The 25,676-nt window shown below is 44.3% G+C and overlaps 1 protein-coding gene across 1 annotated transcript in view; it reads left to right on the top strand.

The window, feature by feature from the left end:
- The window catches only part of LOC147683457 (2-acylglycerol O-acyltransferase 1-like), a 377,371-nt gene that overhangs the window by 301,681 nt on the left and 50,014 nt on the right, over positions 1–25,676 (top strand). The window contains exon 5 of the mRNA XM_086943876.1: positions 20,752–20,951. Within this exon, the coding sequence (XP_086800002.1) occupies positions 20,752–20,951 (200 nt within the window). The remainder of the gene's footprint in view (positions 1–20,751; positions 20,952–25,676) is intronic.

The following is a 25,676-nucleotide window of genomic DNA, read 5'->3' as shown; positions in this document are numbered from 1 at the left end:
ATATAAGGAAGTACCGGCACTGGCTTGGTTACCCCCTGTCTCATGGTCCACTAGGCAATCCCTCACCCTAAGGGTATCTGAGGGTCTCCACCATAGGGGATCTCTACCTGTGGTGTGTCTTGGCAAAGTTAAAGGCTGATGTTGAGAGAGAGCAATTAGCCTGTGGCCCTGAATAGCAGGATCCCAGGCCAACTATGTCAAAAACCAGCTAAACACCAGGCAAAAAGTTTGGGGGTAACCATAGTCAGATATCCACCTTCCTACAGGGAAAAGATCCAGTTTTTCCCGGTATCTATTTCATTTGTGGAAACAAAGCTTATTATAGGTTACCTGACCACTGGTATGGGACATGTTATGTGGGTTTGGTCTTTCCTAAAATCTTCCATGTAGATAGGGTACTAATGGTATACATGAGATAGGTAAACCTTTAAGTCATAGAAAAAGAGATAGTGTAATAGAAATAATAGGTGACATTTTTGGAGCACTGATGCCAGCAGTGGGAATATCTTACAATGCAAATCGAATTTGAAGATTATCGACAATAGTAGATCGTTTGTCAACAGACACAGCAGGTGGATTCTTAATGGTAAATACTGAAATGATTGCTATGAGAACTATGGTAATGCAAAATCATCTTGCTCTTGATATAATTCTAGCAAAAGAAGGAGGAGTTTGTGGAATTTTTATGGTACAGCATTGCTTCACCTACATACCTGACAAAAGCCAAAACATTGAAAAGTACATTACAAATATTACAGACTTGCATAGAGAAATTGAACCACTGGAGGTTGATGGTATTCTCGAACGACTTGGAAGAAGTTTTACAGCAGTTGAACATTGGTTTAAAGAAATAGGTAGTTTAATTATAGGGAAAATACTAATTCCAATAACAGTAATAGTATAAGTTGTTTTCATGATGAGATTATGTTGCATATACAGGAAGAGAAGAAATATTAGAAAGCCATTAAAGAAGATGATACAAGAGAAACGAGAAAGAGAAAGAGAAAAAGGTGATATAGAAATGGAGGAATTCCGAGAAAAAGTCTTTAAAGAAGCTAGAGAAAAGGATACTAAAGTATAAATCTGTTCTAATCTGAAGAACTTGAAACATGGCTTTAGAGATATTGGTAAATCACCAAAGGGAGGAGTTGATGGAGGAAGGTGGAGAAGCAAAATGGTGTGTACCCTTGCAAAATCATACTTCCATAACCATAATCTGAATTAACTGAGTGATGCATGAGACTAATCAACCTAGAATAAAAGTTGCACCTACACAGATACACGTGGGAAATTAATTCTGATTATGTTGCAAACATAAATACCTAATCCTGTGATTTTGGCATGTCCTAAACTAATGAGCAGCTTTAAAATAACGGAATGCGGCATAAATGTGCTTTTTGTTTACGTATTTTGTGGCAAAACGCGAGGATACGTGAGTATATTACGCTTAAATGTGGCTATTTGCTAGATAATCACTAATAGGGAAAACCTTGGAAAGGAGGCGGTAAACAGAAGGGTTAAATTACCTAAAATTAATGTTCGTTTGTGTTTGTTTCTATGATAGTTCCTATATTTGACTCGTGAGGCCTAAAAGAAAATGGAGTCACTCGATTATTGTGGTCACAAAAGAAACATACATGCGCAAGCTAAGTCCGAGATTGAATGCGAGCTGCTTGTGCCTGGAGTGACTACGGTTCAAGGACGGAATAGCCTGGAAGTATAGATGGCTGTCAAAACGTTGAGCACAGTGGTTCTTAACGTGGGAATACATGCTAAAGTTGCGAGTAGAGAACAGGACTAGGCCGGACTTGGGCCAAAACAAAGGACCCATTAGAAATTTGCGAACGGAAGAAAATGTAATAATATGATGACGAGATGATGCTCATCCACCTCAAAACTGTCCAATCAGAACTCGAATTTAGGCTGAAAGTTACACTTTTAGAGAGCTAGAGCTAGGGATAAGGTACAAAAAGTGCTGACTTTATTGAAGAAAAAACTTCTCTTCGATTTCCTCCTGAAATGCTGCGGGAATGCTGATTTTCCTGAGATGTAAGAGTCTGAATAATTTTTCTGTTTCCCTTCACAGGGAGATGCACATATGTTGAGGGTTTAGCTAGGGAAGTTAGGAGAATAAATGATTATTTGGGAACTATCTGTCTTTTGCTAATATTTGACTTATCAAATAAACGAAAAATGTCTATTTCAGAGTTTTTCTCTTAAATAAATGAATCTAACTGCTTGAATTTAAAGTTCTTATTCTTTAAAATGCCATTTTTGAAATATAGAAATAAATTGAGTAAATAAACTTTAGGCATGCTGAATTTGCTCTTAATAGAAATTAGATAAATGGAGAATTAAGCTGGTCTTGAGTTTTCCTACGCCTAATTTTTTACTAGCAGATCCATTGATCTCAGTGGTGGTGTGTCTAAATAAAATATTGTGATTAAATGATCCCATGGTAAACTTATCTAGATTGCAGGTGTAAATAGTATAAATTATTTAAGTTTTAGATACTCCACTATGATACAGCAGCTTTTCCTTTGAATCACACCGATCCATGAAGTAGAGTGGAAGTGTTTTGTGAGTGATCTGCAGTGTTATGGGCCCCACTGATGTGACTATGTTTGGTTTGATACTTCAGGGAAAAGGTGACATGGTTTTAGGAATTATTTCCGGAGAAGCGCTGCATCAGGCGCGTCTTCCGAATGTCCCGGTCTTCCTTTCTGCTTCTCGTCTTCCTCCGCCTTTTGGATATGGCTCGGATGAATGAAAGAGAGAAGCAGTCAGTGCCGGGTTCTGCTACGTGCTCTAGGGAAGGGGAAGTGGGGGACACCTTCCAACGAGTGACTGCAGTTCTATTCAGGACAGTGTGAGTGAAGGGGAGGGGGCTGTGCAACACTCAGGGCTCCGATCTGTACTTGTGCCCTATACATCCGGTGCTTCCTGCCTCCCTACCCAGCCCAGGAACCTTTTGCATACCTGGCTTAGCCAAGCTCCTCCTGGAGCGTGGCGGGATGAAGTGTGGTCTCTGCTTTCCCTCAGCTCTTCCGTCGTCTTCACGTTCTCGACGTCTCCTTGGCTGGTCTGCAGACGTTCCCCTCTAACTTCGGCTGGCGTCTTGTTCTCTCGGCGTTCTAGCTCGGCTTCTCGCGTTGGTGAAAAGACACACCTCCTTCCGGGGATCGTCCTCTCTTCTGGGAGCTGTGGGTGTTACATCACGCCCGGGGGAGTGACTGGCCTCTGTTGCTTCCCAGTTAAAGCGACAGTAACCGAGGTCTCCAGGGCTCTCTTCCTCCTCATAGGATATTCGCCATTCGTCCTGCTGATTGGAAAAATAAGGCCAAGAATCACATGGAGACTCCCACCAGTCCACAGTCTTTCGTCTCTGCTCCCCTGTACCCTCGGCCCTGTGACACCTCCAAACATCATTCTGTTCTTTTCATCTAAAATTCAGTTTCGGCCAGTTGCTTTTGACCCTTTTACTAGCTTCTAAAATGCAGGTTTTAAAACCTATTTTTCAGACTACCGGGCCCACAGCCCTGTCCTTAATCAATCGGTGCACAGCAAACTCTATTGGTATACACTCAAAATATTGAGTAAAAAATATAGAATTGCAGTAATATTGAATAAAAAATATAGAATGGACAAAATATCGAATGGACAGAATATAGTCAACAAAAATATCAAATTGAATTGCAGTAATATCGAATTCAAAATATAGAATGGACAAAATATCGAATGGACAGAATATAGTCAACAAAAATATCGAATTTGAGGTAAGTAAGTTAATATCGATTTTTTAATAATATAGAATTATTTAAAGTGTTTTGTATGTTAGTATATGTGTGAAAAGTGTATATTTATTTTATAATTTATTTTAAGTAATTCATTTTATGGTATTTAATTTTACGTAATATAATTCTGTAGCAGGTTGTGGGTTTATAGGGGAATAGGGTGGGAAGTAATTTAATTATAATTAATAAAATATTTTTATTTATGTATTTGTATTTATTTTGAATTAATTGTTAATTAATTTTTAATTGGTGATTGGTTAAAATATAATTGGTAATTAATTTTTATTAATTGATAATTATGTTAATTTTATTAATTTATTTTCTGTAGCGGGTTGTGGGATTATAGGGGAATAGGGTGGGAAGCAATTTAATTACAATTATTTAAATGTTTTAATTTATTCATTGGTATTTATCTTGAATTAATTGCTAATTAATTTCAATTGGTAAGTAATTTATTACAATTGTTAATTCATTTTTAATAATTGAATAATTAATAATTATGTTAATTTTATTAATTTATTTTCTGTAGCGGGTTGTGGGTTTATAGGGGAATAGGGTGGGAAGTAATTTAATTGTAATTAATTACATTTTTAAATTTATTTATTGGTATTTATTTTGAATTAATTGCTAATTATTTTTCAATTGTTAATTAATTAATTGTTAATTGGTAATTAATTTGTATTAATAGGCAATTATTGTTAATAATGAATTTTTATTTTTATTTTTAATTGATTAATTATTATATTATATTAAATTGGTAATTACATTTAATTCATTTGTAATTGGTATTAATATTTAATTAATTTTTATTCATATATGAAGTATTTTCTTTCCCTACTGTTGCACTCACTGGAGTGGGAATAGTAATTTTTACCCCTACGCTATCCAACACTTTCCCTACTGTTGCACTCACTGGAGTGGGAATAGTAATTTTTACCCCAACGCTTTCCCTACTTTTTCACTCTCTCGAGTGGGAATAGTAATTTTTACCACTACGCCATCCAACGCTTTCCCTACTGTTGCACTCTATGGAGTGGGAATAGTAATTTTTACCCCTACGCTATCCAACGCTTTCCCTACTGTTGAAGTCTCTGGAGTGGGAATAGTAATTTTTACCCGTATGCTATCCAACGCTTCCCCTACTGTTGCACTCACTGGAGTGGGAATAGTCATTTTTACCCCTACGCTATCCAACGCTTTCCCTACTGTTGCACTCTCTGGAGTGGGAATAGTAATTTGTACCCCTACGCTATCCAACGCTTTCCCTACTGTTGCACTCACTGGAGTGGGAATAGTAATTTTTACCCCTAAGCTATCTAACGCTTTCCCTACTGTTGCACTCTCTGGAGTGGGAATAGTAATTTTTACCCCTAAGCTATTTGACGCTTTCGCTACTGTTGAATTTTCTGGAGTGGGAATAGTAATTTGATGTTCTACGCTATCCAATGTTTTCATTACTGTAGGTTTTTTTGGACTTTAAATAGTAGTTTTATTTATTTATGTATTTAATATTTTTTGTATTTTTTTAGATAATGTTGTATTTAATTAACTTTAAAAGTATTGAAAGTATTTAGTGGAGTCTATCTGAAGAGAGGGATCCACAAGGGCCCTACCCAGTATCAGGTCTTTTATGGCGTAGGTGTGAAAATTAACCAATATCTTTCTTGGGGCTTTCCTATCTGGGTGTTGTCTAAATGGGTCCCTATGTGCCCGCTGGATTTCCCCCTCAAGATCGATATCTGGTTTGTCTTTCAGCACTCCTTCTCTCAGTAGTTTACACACCAAGCATTTTACTTCACCATTTTCCGCTCCCTCAGGTATTTTTAGAAATTTTAAATTGTTCCTTCTTGCATGGATCTCTAACCGTTCTATGTCCATTTGCAATGACTTATTTTGTGCTTTTAACTCCGTTATGTCCCTGGAGTGGGCCTGGGAGACTCGGGAGAGGGTAGCAACTTCCCCTTCTAACACCTCTGTCCTAGTACAGATCTCGTCTAATTTATTCTCCAGACTGGTGCATTTCTCGTTGATCTCCTTCTGGTTCCCATCTGAGATTTCAAATTTGGGGAGTAATTTTGAGAGCAAGTCTTCGCGTAAGATTGGAGGAATAGCTTGAGCTGGAACTGATTAGTCCCCTTCCCTGTCGCTTGAGCCCCCAGAGAATCTATTGCAGAGTTATCACAAGAAGATCTAGCCGTGAGCTGGGGACTATGCACTGGTAATACCTGGGGTGATGGCTGGGATAAAGAACCTTCGCTCTGTTGTAGGTAGAGCTACAGCACAGAGGCAGTGGGAGCTGGGGTCTCGGATGTCAGACTTGAGAAGTCAGGGAGCTCAGGTGATGATGAAATTTCCAGCAGCTTTGAAGGTGGTGTGGAGAAATAAAACATACAATTTCACCTCCCCTCAGGAAGTCGATACATTCCTAATCAGTATCAAGGAGACTCAACGCCGAACTTTGTGTCCTGATAGGGCACTAATAGGATCTCTCAGAATATAAATTTTTTTCTTGCACCTTGCCCACTTAGTCCACCACTGCCTAGTCAAGTCAAGTCAAGTCATAAAATTTGTATAGCGCACTACATACCCAGAGGGTTTCAAGGCGCTTAGGAAGGGGAGGAGGATTATTTGTCAAATATCCACGTTTTAAGCTGCTTTCTGAACGCTAGGTGGTTCTGGGTGAGGCGAAGGTAAGCGGGGAGTGAGTTCCATGTTTTAGCAGCCAGGTATGAAAAGGATCTGCCTCCCATGGTGGTCTTGTTGATGCGAGGTACAGTGGCGAAGGCTTGGCTGGAAGAGCGGAGTTGGCGGGAGGGGGTGTAGAAGGACAGTTGAGGCAATCTGGTCCGATGTCGTAGAGTGATTTGTGTGCGTGGGTAAGCAGTCGGAAAGTGATCCTCTTATTGACGGGTAGCCAGTGGAGGTCTTTAAGGTGACCAGAGATGTGTTCGTTGCGTGGGATGTCTAATATGAGCCTGGCTGAGGCGTTTTGGATTCGTTGTAGTTTCTTCTGGAGTTTAGCGGTGGTACCTGCGTAGAGGGTGTTTCCGTAGTCCAGTCGGCTCGTGACTAGAGCGTGGGTGACTGTTTTCCTTGTTTCGGAGGGGATCCAGCGAAATGTTTTTCTGAGCATGCGAAGAATGTTAAAGCAGGAAGAGGATACGGCGCTGACTTGTCTGTTCATTGAGAGTGAAGAATCCAGGATGACGCCAAGGTTCCGTGCGTGGTCTGTCAGGATGGGTGCTTTTCCGAGGGCTTCCGGCCACCAGGAGTCGTCCCATGCAGAGGGGGATGTACCTAAGATGAGGACTTCTGTTTTGTCTGAGTTCAGTTTCAGACGGCTTTGTTTCATCCATTCGGCGACTTCTTTCATTCCTTCGTGTAAGTTAGTTTTGGCGGTGCTGGGGTCCTTGGTGAGAGAAAGGATCAGTTGAGTGTCATCCGCGTAAGAGATGATGTTGAGGTTGTGTTGGCGGGCGATGGCCGCGAGGGGGCTCATGTATACGTTGAAGAGGGTGGGACTGAGTGAGGATCCTTGAGGTACGCCGCAGATGACTTCAGAGGCCTCGGACTTGAATGGTGGGAGGCGGACTCTCTGGGTTCTTCCGGTGAGGAACGAGGTGATCCAATCGAGTGCTTTTCCTTGGATTCCGATGTTATTGAGGCGTTGTAGAAGGGTGCTGTGGCAGACTGTGTCGAATGCTGCAGAGAGGTCGAGGAGGATGAGGGCGACTGTGTCACCATTGTCCAGTAGAGTTCGAATGTCGTCTGTTGCTGCGATGAGGGCGGTCTCGGTGCTGTGTTTGGCTCGGAAGCCAGATTGTGAGGGGTCGAGGGAAAAAATAGTGGGGAAGCGTGATGAGATTCGTAGTGGTAAGCACTATAAGGTATAACAGGCTAAATATTGGTATAGTACACAAGGGGTAGTCCATACATTCAAGTAACTAAATAACTAAATTAAAGAAAGGAAAAAAAAAAGAAAATGGAATCATCTTTGTGTCATTTATTTCCTTTTCTTTTCACACGTAGCGGGTAGAGGGCACAGTTAGATCCATAGGTTTCCTTATATCTTTTGACATAGCGGCAGACCCCAAGCCGGAACCAAGGGTTCCCAACGGGCGACAAAATCGCCAAGGTTCACAAGGGGGGCTCCTCAAGGGTGGTGGGTGGGAGCAGGAGGGGGGGGGATAATAAAGGGAAAAAATATTCCTCATGTAACCATGAAGGCTAAGAAAAACAAGGCGCAACTTCCCAGTAGGAAAAAGATCCGGTATAGTTTCGAGTTCTCTTCTGGATTTCCTTACCCATGACGAGTAGAATCAATAAAATAAATATAGTAAGCTGGAATGTCAATGGGTTGAGGGAAGCTAGGAAACTCTCCAGAGTCTGTGAATTTCTGAATAAATCAAAAGCTGACATCTGTCTTCTAGAAGAAACCCACTTAGAGTTACAAGAGTGCACGGCAGCATTTTTGAACCAAAGGGGGATTCAGGACCTCCTTTGTTCTAATCAGAGCGGAAATACAAGGGGAGTGGCAATTATAATCCGTGCAAATAGCAGGATTAGGGTAGAGAAGTTTGAGACAGATTGTTCAGGCAGATGGCTGACTACATCCCTGGTTGTAGATAGTTCACGGTCGGCATGCACAGTCTATTATGGGCCCAATATCGATTCCCCAGGGGCACTGTTAAGTCTAAAAACTAGCCTCTTGGATTTGAAAATACCCATTATAATGGGAGGAGATTTCAACCTGATCTTCGATGCAACTTTGGATCGCACTTCTAGGGCCAAGTTTACCCCTCCACGTAAGTCACAAATTGAGCTTAAAAATATCATGAACGATTTTAATTTACTGGATATCTGGAGGGTTAAAAATGGCAATGGAAGAGATTACTCTTTTTATAGTCGCAGATATAGGCATCACTCGAGAATTGACATCTTTCTCCTAGATCAAGCATTACTGCCTGCTGTCGACACTGTATTATACACTCCAGCCCTTCTATCGGACCATTCTATGGTGGAATTAATGATCAAACTTAAGCAGGGGGATCAACTTAGAAGATGGACTCTTGATAGATCAATACTTTTGAGAGAGGAGGTGAAAGCCGATCTGGAGGTACAGGTAGCCGAGTACTTTAGGATAAATTGTGGTACCGCACCTAATCGAACTGTATGGGAGGCCTTTAAGGCCTGTGTGAGAGGATTTCGAACTACTCTAATGATTAGGAGAAATAGATCCAGAAAAAAAGCGGAAGAATATTCTCTCTTTAAAATAAAACAAAAAGAAGAGCAGCTACAGAGGGCCTCGTTAGACCAGCAGGTTAATCAATCTGTTATACAGAGTGAGCTAGATTCCCTACGGGCTGAATATCAGGCCAATCTTGATAAAATAATTAAAGATAGGTGGGATGCAAGTGAATTGCAAAATTTCTCCTATGGGGAAAAATGTGGACAATTTCTTGCATGGAAGGCAAGGTATGACAGGGTCAGAAACCAGATTAAGGGTCTGATAGTATGTAGCACTGGGGCCATCTCCCATGATAATGCTGTGATGTCTGAGGAGGCTAAACTGTTTATGCAAAATCTCTATACAGAAGAGAATGACCGACCAGCTCACAGAGCAGAAGACTGGCTAAATCAGCTCGTACTACCACAGTTAACAGAGGCAGATAGAGCATTCCTGAGTTCAAACATTAAAGAGGGAGAAGTCCATAATCAGATAAAAAAAATGGCCAAGGGAAAGGCAGCCGGACCAGATGGGCTCCCGGTAGAGATTTATAAAATAGGCTCCGATAAAGTCGTCCCTGCCCTTACGACCTTGTTTAATAAGATACATATGTCAGGTGAGACAATTCCACAAACCTGGTCAGAAGCCACAGTCACTCTGACCTTAAAACCTAATAAGGAATCTCTAATTATTGAGTCATATAGGCAAATCATGTTGCTAAGCACCGACTATAAGATCTTTGCAGGAGTTTTGGCGGCGAGATTGGCTAAAGTCATTAAATTTATAGTTCATAAGGATCAGAGAGGCTTTGTTCCAGGCAGACAGCTGAATGAACTAACTTACCAAGCTATTGCTGCCATAGATTTCGCTACTGATAAAAAACTTCCCTTGACCATTGTAGCTATCGATGCTGCTAAGGCCTTTGATCAAGTAAATTGGCCATACTTATGGTCGGTACTATCTGGTTTTGGAATTCCGGAGAACTTTATAACATCAATTAGATCACTCTATTCCAGCCATAGGGCAAAAATTCTTATAAACGGACTCCTTACAGACTGGGTTCGTATATCGCGTGGAACTAGGCAGGGGTGACCCTTACCCCGCTTTTTCTCAACTTGTACATTGAACCCTTTGTCTGCCAGCTAAGATCAGACCCTTTAATTAAATCTTTTAACATCGCAGATCTGGCATTAAAATTTGCGCTATACGCAGATGAACTCTTAGGGGCACATTAGGATGGCGGGCGGGCATTGCCCGCCCGCCACCCTAGCGGAACTCGGGACCGCCCGCCTGAAGGGCGGGGGTCCCGACATTGCCATTAGGATGCGCCCGCCACAGTGGCGGGCGCATTCCTCAATTTAACATTGTGGCGGGCGGTGCTCACTGCTCCGCCCGCCACAATGTTAAAAACAGAGGCACGCATTTGCATATTCGAAGCGGCAGGCACCGTGCGGTGCCTACCTCTTCGAGTATGCAAAGGCAGGGGGGTACCACAGGTACCCCCCCGTGTGCCACCCCCCTTTGGCCTTCACTCTGGGGGCCCACAGGGGGCCCCCAGAGTTAACACCGCATGCCTTTCCGTGGCGGCATTGCCGCCACGGAAAGGCATTGACAAATGCCTATTCTAATATGGCTGGCGGTGTCTGATAGACACCGCCACCATGTTTTCCCTTTTCCGCCCCAGCCGCTATGCGACCGGGCGGAAAACAGGCGGGCGGTCTTTCTCACCGCTGCGGTCCCCTCCGCCATCGTAATATGGCGGGGGGAATGCAGGGAAGTATGGCGGGCGGATTGCCTCCGCCAGGGTGGCGGTGGCCACCGCCACCCTGGCGGAGGCAATCCGCCCGCCATCCTAATGGGCCCCTTAATGTTTACCTCTAATCCTGAAGTGGCCATCCCCAGGTTATTTGACCAGGCGGAGTTCTTTGGGGAAATTTCGGGATATAAAATAAATAAAGAAAAAACTGATATTGTGCAATGGAACCAGGAGGTGGCGGCCCCGGGTGTGAAGTCAAGTATGAGATACCTTGGAATACATTTGGCTCAAGATATCTCAGAGATATCGAAAATAAATCTAAATAGAGTTTATAAGGATATCTGTGGCCTTCTGCAATGCTGGTCAGGCCTCCGGCAGAACATCTTTGGAAGAGTGAATCTAATTAAAATGATCATTCTACTCAAAATCACTTTCCTTTTCAATTCAATACCACTAATGTTTAGTTCCTTTGACATAGCCAAAGTACCGGGGAAAATTGGTTCTTTCATCTGGAACACAAAGACACCAAGAATGTCTTGGAAAAAATTGAGGAGAAATCTAAATACTGGAGGGTTAGCTCTGCCGGACCTACTCATCTATTGTCATTCTTTTCATTTCAAGTACTTTAGACTTTTGGCAGATAAGGCTGATACATCCTCCTTAGGTCTACTGTTCCAGGCACTACTCCATGGTATTCCACAAGGGCATGAATACCTTTTGTTTAAGTACGGCGATCCAAGGTTCTATAAGAAGGTGAGGTTGAAGATCCTGGGTGCGGCCCTGAAAAATTGGATATTTATTAGGAAAAGGCTGGGAATTCCCTATTATGCGCCTCAGGCCCCGATATGGGACTCTCCAGGGACGCCAGATTGTCTCAATGATCAGCTATCACGCCCTCTTAAATTACCAGGAATAGCACTCTGGCGTGACTTGCAAAAGGATTCATTGCTTTTGATTTGAGAATCACTATCTAGACTGACAGGTGGGACGCTTACTAGGTTCAAGTACTATCAGCTGTCAGGTTGGTGGGCAACTATGTCATGGGATTCAAATGCACCCAATCCAAAGTTTGATCTAGTAAGCAGAAAGTGTGGATAGAAAAAAGAGCTATCCTTCTGGTACTGAGCCCTGATTGAGGCAGAGGGAGTGACAGGACCCGAACTCCAAAGATTGTGGGGCAGTGTTATGGGTTTAAGCCCTGATAACCTGATGGACCTTTGGGTGGACTCTTTTACTATGCTGAATGCAGTGGTCAAGCCAGCCCCCCTTAAAAGAAATCATCTTTTTACAATGCACAGTGTATATATCACCAAAAAAATGTGTTAAAATCACGAGTCTAGAACATCATTGCCCAAGATGCAAACTCTTGACCGCGGATGATTTCCACATGCTTGTAGAATGCCCAATGTTAAAAAATTACTGGTCTAAAATACAGGACTTTCTGGCTGATGTATTGGGTATACAACTGGTGGTTACCCCGGGGTTGATTCTGTATGGGCTAGCCACAGACTACCATCTCAATGAGATGGCGACCAAATTTAATTTTTATGTTATCATACTGGCAAGGAGAGAAGTATGCAGGGCCTGGAAGGATGAGAATGCCCCCACTTTTTCAGAGTGCCTGAAATATATCATCAACACAAGCGAGTCTGACATGGCCTGTGATAGTACACGCTATGGAAAGATCTGGGTGGCCCTTGTCGCATGGCGGAACAGATGAGGGTATTCCAATGATTTTACCTGGGCACTGTTGGTTCTATGCCTTCAAATTACCACATGGTTATCCAGATAGAAGGGAATGGAGTGGATTAAGAAAAACAGTAGCCACTGGAGGAGCTTTTCCTTTCTCTCTCTTCTCGGGCCGCAAAACAACGGAGCCGGAACATCTTGAGTAGAGGAGAGAGGTTGGGATTCTCTATCCAGAATGCCCATATTGGTATATGAGGAATACAAAAAAAAAAGTATATTTAATTTTTTTAATTTATTAAATATAAATATTTATTTTTATTTATGTTTTATTGTATGTGTGTAGATGTATTTTTTATTTATAGTATTTTCTAATAATTTATAAGTAATTAAAATAATGATTAAAAATTATTATTAAGTAAGTATATATTACATATTGTATGTATATTTTTAATTGAAGTTGTATTATTAAATATGTATTATTTATTAATTCTAAACATTATTAAATATGTTTAAATATGTTTATTTTATTTATAAGTATTATTTACTTTATTTTACTTTTTTTTCACAGAAAAATAACCAATATTTTTAATGACGATATTTTTAACATGGATATTTTCCCCCCGATATTTTTGTACTTACAATGTTGTAGATAGGGTGTCGATATACTTACCTTCGATATTCCAGCGTCGATATTTGTGTAGGTCGATATTCTGTCTGTCGATATTCTTTCAGTGATCCAACTCTATCACAAGCCCTAACAGTACTCACCAATGCTGCTCCACACTCGCAAGGATGTTGTGCCTTTCTCAGGCAGCCAGCATTCCAAGTATTTTTAAGGCACAAACTGAAAAAAGAATTTACACTATGAAGCCGGTTCAAAGATATTTAGGTGCTACAGCAGAAGCCATCTGCTTGAATCAAGCTGTAAGTTTTCATTCTATTTGAAAGATTTTGTCCCCCGTTTTGTACCATATAGAAGCTTTGTGAATCAGTAGCCATAATGTTCCAGGTATCCTTAACGCATTGGCCTCAAACCTAGAGTATTCCACTTCTTTTTTTCTTACAAATATCACACCCTCTGACCTTCATATGGAAATGAGGGCTAGCGCCCACCTATTTTGCAGCTGGCGCCACTCAGTGCTGCCTTGAAGAAATTCCCAAGGCTTAACCTTCCATCTGTGGGAGAGTTGAGCCAACACTGGTCCCGCCAAAGGCTGCCCCCTCCTGGAGATGGTGGGAACTGTGTGCACTTCTACTTTTCAGATTTGTTTGAGAAGTTTGTGCTTGGGCCCTGAAGACTATACTATTGGTATAATTCGTGCAGCAGAGGATATGTGGTAACCAGATTAAAGAGTGAACATCAGGACTCTTGCATGAAATCGACTCAATGTCGGTCAAGAGTCCTTCGGGTCTTGGGATCAGATTAGGCCGACCACTCAGTTTGCGCCTCTCGTCTGCATTAGATGTTGCCGGTCCCACGTTGTTTTGTTATTTTGTTGTTTTGTTGGCTTAATGATGGTTAAAGCTTTAGAGGTAAGTGGTGATCCATTCTTCTTATCACTGGATACTTAGGTGATGTTTCAATGCTGCACTTTGGCCACTGGTGAACGCTGTACTGTTATTTTAACCTAGTTTATCACCATAGAATCATGTTATTGCTTAGCAGCTGAAAAGCTCACAGGCTCACCTTTTGATTGATCAGTTTGCTTCTCTGCTGGCAATTTGTCTTGTCTAAATTCTACAATAATTGTTTGGTTTTCTATGACTGATGAAAAGTGTTCCAAATGCAGCTGCAACCACGTTTTCGTGCAGTGTAAAGAAGTGTTAGTGAAAATAAAACAAGTGGAAAATCGACTTGATTTGGGCAGTGTTAGTGGCTTCCTGTTACAACTCTCTCACTATATTGGGCTCGGAGTTCTGGGGCAGGTTATTTTGTAAGATGGTTTTCAACATACAGCTAACGTTAAATGAGATCAAATGTTTACGCCAAATGACAGGTAATGTTGTCAGAAGCTGTCTGCTAGTATTTAACAGCCTTGGTAAGGTTTCCTGGCTAATAATCCGGGTTCTTCTCTAAAACCTTCATTCCAGAATAAATTGCTACTGACTTTACCTCTACTTTTTACAAATTGGCTTGTTTAGTTATCAAAGGGTTTATGTTGCTTAAATCTGATTTAAACTTAAAAATGCTTAGAGTCTGGGTGCATAATGTGACTGATAAGAAAAGGTAGTAGTGCTCAGCAGTCGCCATGTACAATTCCCTTTTCCTTTTTTGGCCTTAAAATGTATTGGTAAGTTGCCTCTGATGCTAGTGATGGCACCGCAAAGGTATATAGAAGATGCATTCTAGTTGTGACATACGGCTGCGTGGCGTATTGTGTTTTCGTACCCTGACGTGGAACAACTGGATTCCAGCGGTACAATAGGCATGAGGAAGACTGCTGAAGGGATGCCCTTATATCAAAACAGCGTTAATCAAGCTTTTGAAAGCACAAAGATAGTATCTGAGTGATCCTTCTTGAAAAGTTAGCAAAAGGCTTGGCCGCAAAATTATTATTTATACAAATCCATGTATTGTGTTCTTCGGGGACCCTTCTTTTGTGTATATAAATATTATATTCTCTAAAATGTAAAAAGTGCTTAGATTTACATTAGCATTACCAATTTATTCAAACATCATAAATGTGTTCCTTGAATGTTAAACTATTTTTCATCTTATAGTTTGTTGCTCCAACAGCCCCATTGGGAAATGCTAGAAAAACATTATCACACACACTCGTACCACACAAAGCGGCACTAAACCATCCGACAGGCCTTGTACAACCATTACACCTTGTAGTACAAGTGCGATGGCAAAGTCCTCTTGCACACCCACCTATGAATATAGTATTGGTAACGAGCACATCAAACTATCAAACTTCTCTGCCAAACCAACAGGGTTCCAAGGAGAAATCCCAGAGCCATGTGGACACGTGACCAAATTCCCAAAGCCCATAGATGTGGCAGACATGCGTTAATGCATCATGACCTCACATTTTATGCAAATCTTTGGTGATAAAGAGGTTTCATGATAGTGTCCATGGTGACATGGAGTCACCTGGCAACCTTTCTGATAGTAGAGGTATTAACTTTTGAGATTTGCTAGTTTATACACTAGCGTGTACCATGCTATTACATTACATTTCTTTCAAAGATATTTATTTTGTTGACTTATTACCTCAGAACTATAAAAAAGAAAATTCTCAAAGCCCATAAAAGTGGATGAGGTATGGCTCTTAGGAACCAAGACCAAAACTGTTTTTGGAATATTGAGGGAATATTTTGCAAAACCTAATAATACACTTGGAGGTTAAGAAAGATTTTCTAACCCATTTTGATTTTTGGGGACAGCACAGTAGTCCAAGTTGAAGATGCAAAAGAATTTGCTATAGATCTTTCTCTCTCGTAAGCACATATACTGCACAGTTTTGGCTATTGACAATTGGAACAGTCCAGCCCAAACTGCCAGGCCAGCTCCTCTTACAAACCAGAGTGATTGTCGGTGGTTACACTAATTGCAAGCATTTCTCCCATCACCTTTTGTGTGTTTCGTGTACTGCCCTAAGTGGCCTTCGGTATGCCCAGATGTCAATCCCATGTTCGCGGTGCTACTGGAACCAAGCTGCACCTGACTGATGGGCTTCAATCAGGGAGAAACCGATCTGGAGTTGCTTCTGTTCCGGTTGAGGGAGAACTGGAGCTGGCAGTTCAGGTTGGACTGTTCTATTCGAGCTCGGTCAAGATTGATTTGCATATAGCTGGGTTCAAACTGAGATGGCATGGTGGGCAAAATAGTAATGGGATGGAATGCTGTTCCAAGCAATTGCCAGTGGTTAGATTTATTGCAAGCATTTTTCCTATCACTTTTTGTGTGTTTGATGTTAAACCCATTAACATAACAGTGACAAACAGTCAAACATCCTGCCATCCCCAGATTTCTCTATGCACCTACCCTTCAAGCCCAATATACGAATTGAGGCAATTAAGTTAAGGGGTGCACTAAGCAAGCCTATCCATTAGTCATTCTTTCATATTTTTATGAAGAACTCAATCATTCTTTCATTTCTTTGATTAATTCATTCAAGAACTGATGAAAGAATGAATGATTGTACTAGTACCTGATTGAATATTTTGAAGAATAGCAAATTCTTTGACATATGCATCAAACTCACACTCACGGATGTATATTCAGAGCCAGTGACAAGAAATGAAGGATTGAAGCCGGGAGGGAGGTTATGGTTTTTGGACATGGCAAGCGTGATAGCGAAGTGACTTCCCTGAAATTGGGTATTGATGTAAGTCATTTTTGTTTTACTAAATTAGAATGTTGTGAACACAGTTGATAGTTTCCAGCTGCCTATTTATGATATTGATGTTAAATTGGCTAGACTATGTCTCTCTTTACCACTTGTCGTTGCCTTGTGCAACCAGTGCTATTGCCGTTATGTGTTGATCAGTTAACTTTATGCCCACTAACTTGTGATCAGCAGTTTGCATTAAACCCCAGTTAGCACACTATGTAACTGTTGAATATACTGTTACCAGTTCAGTCCCACTCTCCAGGAAGAGTTTCACATCCTGATTACCATCTATACCATTACATCCAGTTAGCACAATCCCAGCCTACTTTAAATATTCAGAAGACTAGATGCCCTTATCCTCAGTTAAGATTCTGTGCATCTTTTATGCTCACTTACCATGTTGTGGTTAGTTTCCTTTGTATCCATCTGCACACCACTGCCCAGATTATATTATGCTACTTAGTACATTAAGCTGCCGAAGGCGCGCCTAAGGCAAACCCGTCTGCCCCCGTCCGCGCCAGGACCGCACCCAGCGACTGGACCCCTGGATTCCGAGAACGCCACGACGCCCGACAACGCTATGATGCCAGAACCCTCCACGTACTCAACACCAGACGATCACACACCTGCTTCCTGGCCGCCCGAAGCACACCCACAGAGCTTTCTCCTGCTAGAACTGCAGCTTCACAAGCATCCACCTCACCATGCCGCCGACCAGGAAAGAACCCAAGCACCTCAGATTTCATCCTTCTCAACACCCGCTCTGCCCGCAAACACGCCGTTGAACTCTGGGACTCAACCTCCCCAGATGTCGCCTTCCTGACGGAGACCTGGCTGAACCCCACCTTGGCACCCGACATAGCCATAGCCGTCCCAGAAGGCTACAAGATCACCCACAGGGACCGCACCAACGGAGCAGGAGGAGGAATCGCCATCGTCCACAGGAACACTCTGAGTCTCATCCAACACCGGCGACACCCTCAGCACCGCCGAACACCTGCACTTTCAGATCCACACTGACCCCAACACCACCCTCAGAGGTACCCTCATCTACAGACCCCCTGGACTCCAACCACAGTTCAGCAACTCCATCGCCGACTTTGTCAGCACACACGCCCTCGCTTCCACGGACTACATCCTCCTCGGGGACCTGAACTTCCACCTCGAGAACAATAACGTTACCAATTCCACCACCATGATCGACAACCTAGCCAACCTCGGACTCAGACAGCTCGTCACAACACCCACCCACTCTGCCAGTCACACGCTTGACCCCATATTCTCCGCAAGCCCTTACATCTCCTTTAACCACACCGCCGAACTCCACTGGACCGACCATCGCTGCATTCACTTCACCGTCAAGAAATCCGCCACGCACCACCGCACCCAACAGATGCCTCGCCGCTGTTGGAGCAAAGTCACCGAAGACCAGCTAACCACCACCCTCGCCCAGAGCCCACCGGCTGACCTCACCGACCCCGACAACGCCGCCCGCAACCTCAGACTGTGGATCAATGACTGCGCCAACACCCTCGCCCCGATCAAGAAACCCTCCAACAGTCACACCACCAAAAAAGCTAGCTGGTTCACTGAAGACCTGGCATCCAAGCAAACCTGCCAAAATCTGGACAAGATCTGGCTCCGTGAACCAACACCGGACAGCCATGCAGCTCACAAGAATGCTACCCGCAGACAACATCACCTCGTCAGATCCGCCAAAAGGGTCTCCTTCAAAGACCGCCTAGACAACAACGCGCACAACAGCAAAGAGCTCTGCTAACATCGTGAAGGAACTCTCCAACCCCAGCTCCAACACCAATGACGTCCCAACCTCGCAAGACCTGTGTGACTCGCTGGCCACTTTCTTCCACCGCAAGATAGCAAACATCCATGACCGCTTCAATGCCACGACCGCCACGACAACCACTTAGACCTCCGCCCCCACGACCACCATCCGCACCTACCGCCTGCTCTCCTAGACCAACATCAACGACGACGACACCATCAAGATTATGAACACTGATCATGAACACCATCCACTCCAGATCTCCGTCAGACCCATGCCCACACCACATCATCAACAAAGCCAACCCATCCATCGCACCCATCTCCGGAAAGTAATCAACACCTCTTTCGAGACCGGAGAGCTGGAAGCATGCCGAGATCAACACCTTACTCAAGAAACCCAAGGCAGACCTCAAGGACCTCACGAACTTCCAGTCCATCACCCTGCTCCCGTGTTCGGCAAAGGTCATTGAGAAGACCGTCAATGAACAACTGACCTGCTACCTCGAGGAGAACAACATCCTGGACACTTCCCAGTCCGGGTTCCGCAGCAACCACAGCACCGAGACTGCCCTCATCACCGCCACCGATGACATCAAGTCCCTGCTGGACATTGGAGAAACGGAGGCCCTCATCCTCCTGGACCTGTCAGCCGCCTTCGACACGGTCTGCCACCACACACTACGAACACGGCTCCACAATTCCGGGATCCAAGAGAAGGCCCTGGACTGGACCATCTCCTTCCTCTCCGGCAGAACACAGAGTGTCGCCCCCCCTTCCGCTCCGAAGCCTCCGAGATCATCTGCGGCATACCCCAGGGCTCATCCCTCAGACCAACTCTGTTTAACATCTACATGGCACTGCTCGTCCACGTCGCCCGTTGGCACAACTTCAACATCATCTCCTACGCCGATGATCTCCCTCACCAAGGACCCAAACACCACCAAAACCAACCTTCACGAAGGAATGAAGGCCATCGCTGAATGGATGAGGAACAGCCGACTGAAGCTGAACTTGGACAAGACGGAGGTCCTCATCCTCGGATCCACCCCTTCGGCCTGGGATGACTCCTGGTGGCCGACGGCACTGGGAACCGCTCAAACACCCACCGACCATGCATGCAACCTAGGGGTCATCCTCGACTCCAACCTCTCCATGACTAAACAGGTCAACGCCGTCTCCTCCTCCTCCTGCTTCAACACCCTGCATGCTCCACAGGATATACAAGTGGATCCCCACTGAAACGAGAAGAACAGTCACCCAGGCCCTTGTCAGCAGCAGGTTGGGCTACGGAAACGCCCTCTACGCAGGAGCCTCAACCAAACTCCTGAGATGGCTCCGACGCATCCAGAACGCCTCTGCACGCCTGATCCTCGACATCCCTCGCCGCAGCCACATCACACCCCACCTGAGAGACCTGCACTGGCTCCCAGTCAACAAGAGGATAACCTTCAAGCTCTTCACCCACGCACACAAGGCACTCCACAACACCGGACCAAAGTACCTCAACAGACGACTCAGCTTCTATACCCCCACCCGCCAGCTCCGGTCCGCCGACCTCCCCCTCGCCACAGTCCTCCGCTTCGGAAGAGCAACCTCCGGCAAGAAATCGTTCTCCCACCTCGCCACCAAGACCTGGAACACCCTCCCCATCCACCTTTGGCAGACCCAAGACCTGCTGACCTTCAGAAAACTCCTCAAGACCTGGCTTTTCGAGCAGTAGCACCATTCCCCGGCCCAGCGCCTTGAGACCCTCACGGGTGAGTAGTGCACTTTACAAATGATATGATTGATTTCTACTGTACCCCGTTTGTTCATTGTGACTCATTTAAGTTCTGCCCAATTACTACATCACATTTGCTATTAGATCCAGTTAACCCATCATGGCACGCTCAGTTGTCCTCGTTTCCTCTTCCTTAGCCCCTCCAATTCCAAACCGGTGTAGTACACCCAGAAGATTCAGTTTTATAGGGGCATATAAGGTCTGGATTGAGGGATCTCCTGCAGCACGCATTAATCAAGAAAAGCCAATGTAGAGGCATTCACTTTCCACTTTGTAAAAGTGAGATCTTTTGGCTTTGCCAATTCTTGTGTTTGTTTTCCTTTTTAATTCTTTGACGTTTTGTTTGTCATCTGATTACATGTACTTTTGATTTACAGAGCTCACCTGGTCCCAGTGTTTTCTTTTGGAGAAAATGAACTCTTCCAGCAGGTTCCAAATCCGAAAGGATCTCTACTCCGGACTGTTCAGGAGAAGATGCAGCAGATAATGGGCTTTTCAATGCCCTTGTTTCATGCTAGAGGAATATTTCAGTACAGTTTTGGTCTATTGCCTTACAGGAAACCTATCAACTTAGTCGGTAAGTGCTCACCGGTCCACCTTCACATTTGGTAGTGACAGAAAGGGGCTGGTGTCTCAGTTAAATTTAAGCGTTGTGTTTCCCATATAGAGAACCCTTTGGTATATGTTCCTGTGTAAGGACATTCCACTTTCTTCTCCGTGTTTGCTCTCACTCGCACTGCTAATCAATATAATGTATGTAGTAGATAGGCCGCTGAAATATTTTGCAACTAGGGTATTGATCAGAGAAGATTTAAGAGATGAGATCACACATTCATTTGCACATGCTGGTTCCTCAGAGTACTAGTACCAGATTTAATACCACATCATTGGAAGGTGTTGAAGCTTCCAGATTAAAAGACGTAGCGCTGAACGTCTAGTTATAGCAATGGGCGAATGGAAGAAAACACAAAACAAGCATTGGTAAAGCCAGTAGGTCACATCTTTGGGACTGTTTTTAGTCAGGCTGCCCGGCATCCTCGATGCTATGTATCATGACTACAGTATATATTTTTGTTTTTTTAAAGCCTTTGTCATGGCTGCCCACATAATTTTGTAGGTGCTCACCCCGTGCATCCGCGCTCACAACATGTGGAAGGCTTTTTCCCCACTTAGTTACCGATCCGAGTTGCATTTGTAACTAAAAAGACAAACTGTGCGAAAGCTGGTGAGGCGAAAGTAGGGGGCAAAAGCAACCTTGGGGACCGCGTGGGACGATGTGAAGCAACGGCTGAGAGAGCAATGTGGGACGGCTAAGAGAGAGAAGCACACAGGTGATCAATCAATGGGCGGCGGTTTGGGGAGGAGGACGCAAGTGAGGAGGCGAAGAAACAGGGCAATGTGGAGCAGGTGAGAGGGAAGTACATGGGTTAAAAGGCAACGGAGAAGTGCACCGGGTAAGTGCAACTTAGAGAGGGCATGAAGGAGTCTATGGATGACAGAAGAGTAGAGGTAGCCGGTAGAGTACTAGTATATATGAAGGGGCAGAGGACTGTGGGTATAGCCATTGGCATATAGATACGCTAGGGTAGAGGTCCATGGTATTGGCAGGGAAAGGCGTGCTTGAGTGCAAGTATGCAAGTGAAAGAGACTTGTTAGCGAAAAATCGCATAGGAGGGAAAAAGCACAAGTAATCAACTTGGGTATTTAAAAAAAAAAGGTTGTAGAGAGGTGAAGGGAAAAGAGGAGAGGTATACCCTTCCACGCACTAAGAAAGAGAAGAGGGACACACAGGGAGAAAAGAGAGGGTGTCAGGACGGAGGCTAACCCACATTAAAGAGAAACGGTTGATATTTATGCACAGAGATTTTGTTCAACATTAGACATTCCTCACTACCGATTCCATATTGTGGAACTGTCTTTTATTTCGTACATATTTGACGAAACAACTTGTAGAGAAAGTATTCTGAATAGGTTTCAACTAGTACATCTTTCGGATCATTTACAATCAAGTACCAGACAGTTTCTATGTAGTTATTAATAAGGGTCCCAGGTCATAGATTTGTCTTCTGTATGCCTTGAAGCCAATATTGACCGCTCCTGTTCTCTGACAGTGCCATATGTGGCCATTGCATCTACTGTTAGTAAGAAAAAGAATATAATGAATCAGTGCCCTTTACAGATTTGGCAAAAACATGGGTAACCAAAACACAATGGGACAGAGTGAGAGGTTAAAAACAAAGGGGGGAACCAGATCCGGTTTGGGGGGTTGGTTCGACCAGAACAGTAACAGAAGTGTCCTGAGCATGATAACAGTTAAACAGACAAGCTTACAATAAATCATACCAAAGTAGTACAAAAAGAATCAACATTTTGACAGAGCATGAGCATGAGAACAAGTCGATGCTGTTAAAAATGCTGTTAAAGTTTGATCAATAATATCCGTTTGACACGTTTCTTGAAAGATCCAATGGAAGGATTGGACCTGATCTCAGGAGGAAGGGCATTCCAGATTCTTGGAGCAAGACCGGTGAAAGCACGATTGTAAGATCTTTTCTTTTGGAATCTGGGCGGTTTCAAGAGTAGGGTGGATGTACTTCTTAGGCTCCGGCCTGATCCCGAAAGTTCAAGCTTATTTGTCTTGTAGATCGGGATGTTGTAATGTATGGCTTCATGGGTCAAGCAGGCTATCTTGAAGCGGATCCTGGCTTCGATAGATAGGCAATTTAGTTGCAGAAGGTCGGGGAGATGTGGTCATGCTTTCTAGAACCCGTAATGAGTCTGGCCAATGCGTTCAGGGTGGCCCTGAATGGGGTCAAGCAAGCTTTGAGAAGTCAAGCAAGGGTTGTAGGAGAGTAGGGTCTGCTTCGTATGGTCACCCCCACTTTTTTCTGTGATTTTCTGGTTTTTCGACTTTCGACTGGCTGTGGCCCTGCTAATCAGGACCACAGCCTAGCTGTTCTCTCTCTAAATTGATACCATGTACTTTAGGTACACACCAGATTGGGTATTGGGTCACCTCTTGACCCCCTGTATAGTGTACCATAGGTACCCAGGGCATTTGTGCATCCAAGGCCTACCAGGGGCTGCAGCATGTATTATGCCACCCCTGGCTGGCCCTCCAAACTGACACCACAGGTCTGTTCACACAGCCTGGGTAAGGTGGTGTAATCACCCCTTACTTAGATATAGTATACCTATATCTACCTTATATATAGACACATAGTAGCCTATAAGCCACTCCTATGGTAGGCCTCGACAATCCTGGAGGCAGAGTGCTTGGTTTTATGTGAGAGGGTGCCCTAGCATGAGCTGAGCCCCTCTGCAGCTTTCGGAACCCTCTCCTTATAGCTGTTCTATGATATAGCCATACCATATACTCTTAAGTGCATTATAATCCTCGCGGTTAATGCTAACTTTGGTTTGGCTTTATCGCAACATGTCGTGTAAGGTGTCAAACACTTTGGAATACTAACCCCCCCCCCCTCCCCCACCAGTCCTGGCGGCGGGGGTAGCATTCCACCCTTCTAGAGGGAGAAGACATGTAGTTACTGGTAAACCCGGTTAAAGTTAAACAGAGCCTCAGCATCACAAAATGGATGCTGCTGCCACAGACACAAGTCTGACCTCCTGCTGCTGGACGAAACTCCGGCAGGGGAGGCCTGGACAATAGGTTTCCTGTCAAGGGAGGTGCCAGCACATCCCCAGACAGGCTGTAGTGTATTGGGGCAGGGAGGGCTGCATTCAGAAATGCTTTTCCAGACACTGCCTGGGGCACACAAGGTGCTCCATGCATAGCCCTGTTCAAACCAGTTGCTGGGGCACTCTAGTCCCGCTCTGGCGTGAAACTGGACAAAGGGAAAGGGGTGTAACCACCCCCTTCTCAGGTCCACCCATAGGAGGGACCTCCCAGGTAATCCCACCCCTTAACTTGGTATAAGTATAGGAGCTATCTCCCCAGGACTTCAGATTACCCTGGACCTTCGACATTCCATTTCGACTGGAAGACGGAAGACATCTCCCTTGTGGTCAAGGAGTGATTACCCTGTGCAAACAGGCACCATAAGCAACTTTGCCGGTCTACATTTTCAAGGCCTCTACCGGATCCCGAAGAATCTGCGACAAGAAACTGGAATTCCAGACTTTTCTGACTCTGACCCACATGCACAGCAAAGCTAAGACCCGTGGCGGACACGAGAGACGTGGGACCGGACACCCTGGACATCCTGCATTTTGCTAACTGCTCGACTCCTGAGGTACCCTTGCAGTTGTGCATTAGGGTACGAGAAGCCCCAGCCCGAGCACCATTTGCACCGAAGCACAGGCCCCCACACTCCGCGAGTGTCTCGTGGGCCCCACTTTTGCATTTGTGTTCGACGCATCTTCCCGGTTCCTTGCCCGTTGGCTAGTGAGCCCTCTGAAGACCTTTCTTTAAAACAAACTTGCTTTCCTGGTTGCTCCAGGCTTGCTCCAGCTTCCCTCCGAAGGAGAAGCGCCACAGACCTTGCTGGTCTGCAACAGACCCAATCTTGAAATCCTGCGTGGGTTGCATTTGCCAAGGCTTGTTGGGTCCAATCCGGATACCGACACCGCAGTCAACTAGATCCTTTGTGGGACAGCTCGAATCCAGCGCCTGGTCATCGTCGATGCCTCCTGGACCTCGTGGCTGAGGAGACAAACTCACCTTCTTCACCTTAAAGCTCCAGACATCGCCTGGTTCCTTCCTGGTACCTTCCTGGTCACTGGCTAGTGACCCAGACTCTGTCCCCTCTGCTTTCAGGTTCTTCAGATCTCCGATTCACCCTTGTATCCACCCAGACACTTTTCCTCTGGTCGCCTGCAGCACTTCTTTGCAGATCTCCATAGAAAACCATGACGAAACCCGACACTAAAGGCACCTATGCACCCGGCTTCCCTGGGTGAGGTAACACAAGTAGTCCGGTGCTCCTGTCGGTCTTGACTCTCGAAGTGTCCTAGTCTAAAGGGGTTTTGTCACAGTCCATCCAAAGTGCCCTTAAACAGTAACTTTATAACTTCTTTGTTTCCCATAGAAAGTCAATGGTACCTTGGGACTGTGTTTAGACACTGCACACGTCTCCCGTGGGCCTCCTACTTCCTAACCTTTGGTTGATCCGAGCATCTCCAGAGATTCCCTAGGCCCTGGCCTACTTTCTATCCCAAACATGGTTCTTATACCACTATTTTAGTGTATGGTTTGTGAGGCCCCTAGGGCATTACTGTATATTGTGCAACTTATCATACGCTAATTGAGTAACTTGTATTGTGCTTTTACCCCTGACCTCAT

The sequence above is a fragment of the Lissotriton vulgaris genome, chromosome 11, assembly GCF_964263255.1.
Source record: "Lissotriton vulgaris chromosome 11, aLisVul1.2, whole genome shotgun sequence".
NCBI classification, from domain to species: domain Eukaryota; kingdom Metazoa; phylum Chordata; class Amphibia; order Caudata; family Salamandridae; genus Lissotriton; species Lissotriton vulgaris.
This window is presented reverse-complemented; position numbering and strand designations above follow the sequence as displayed.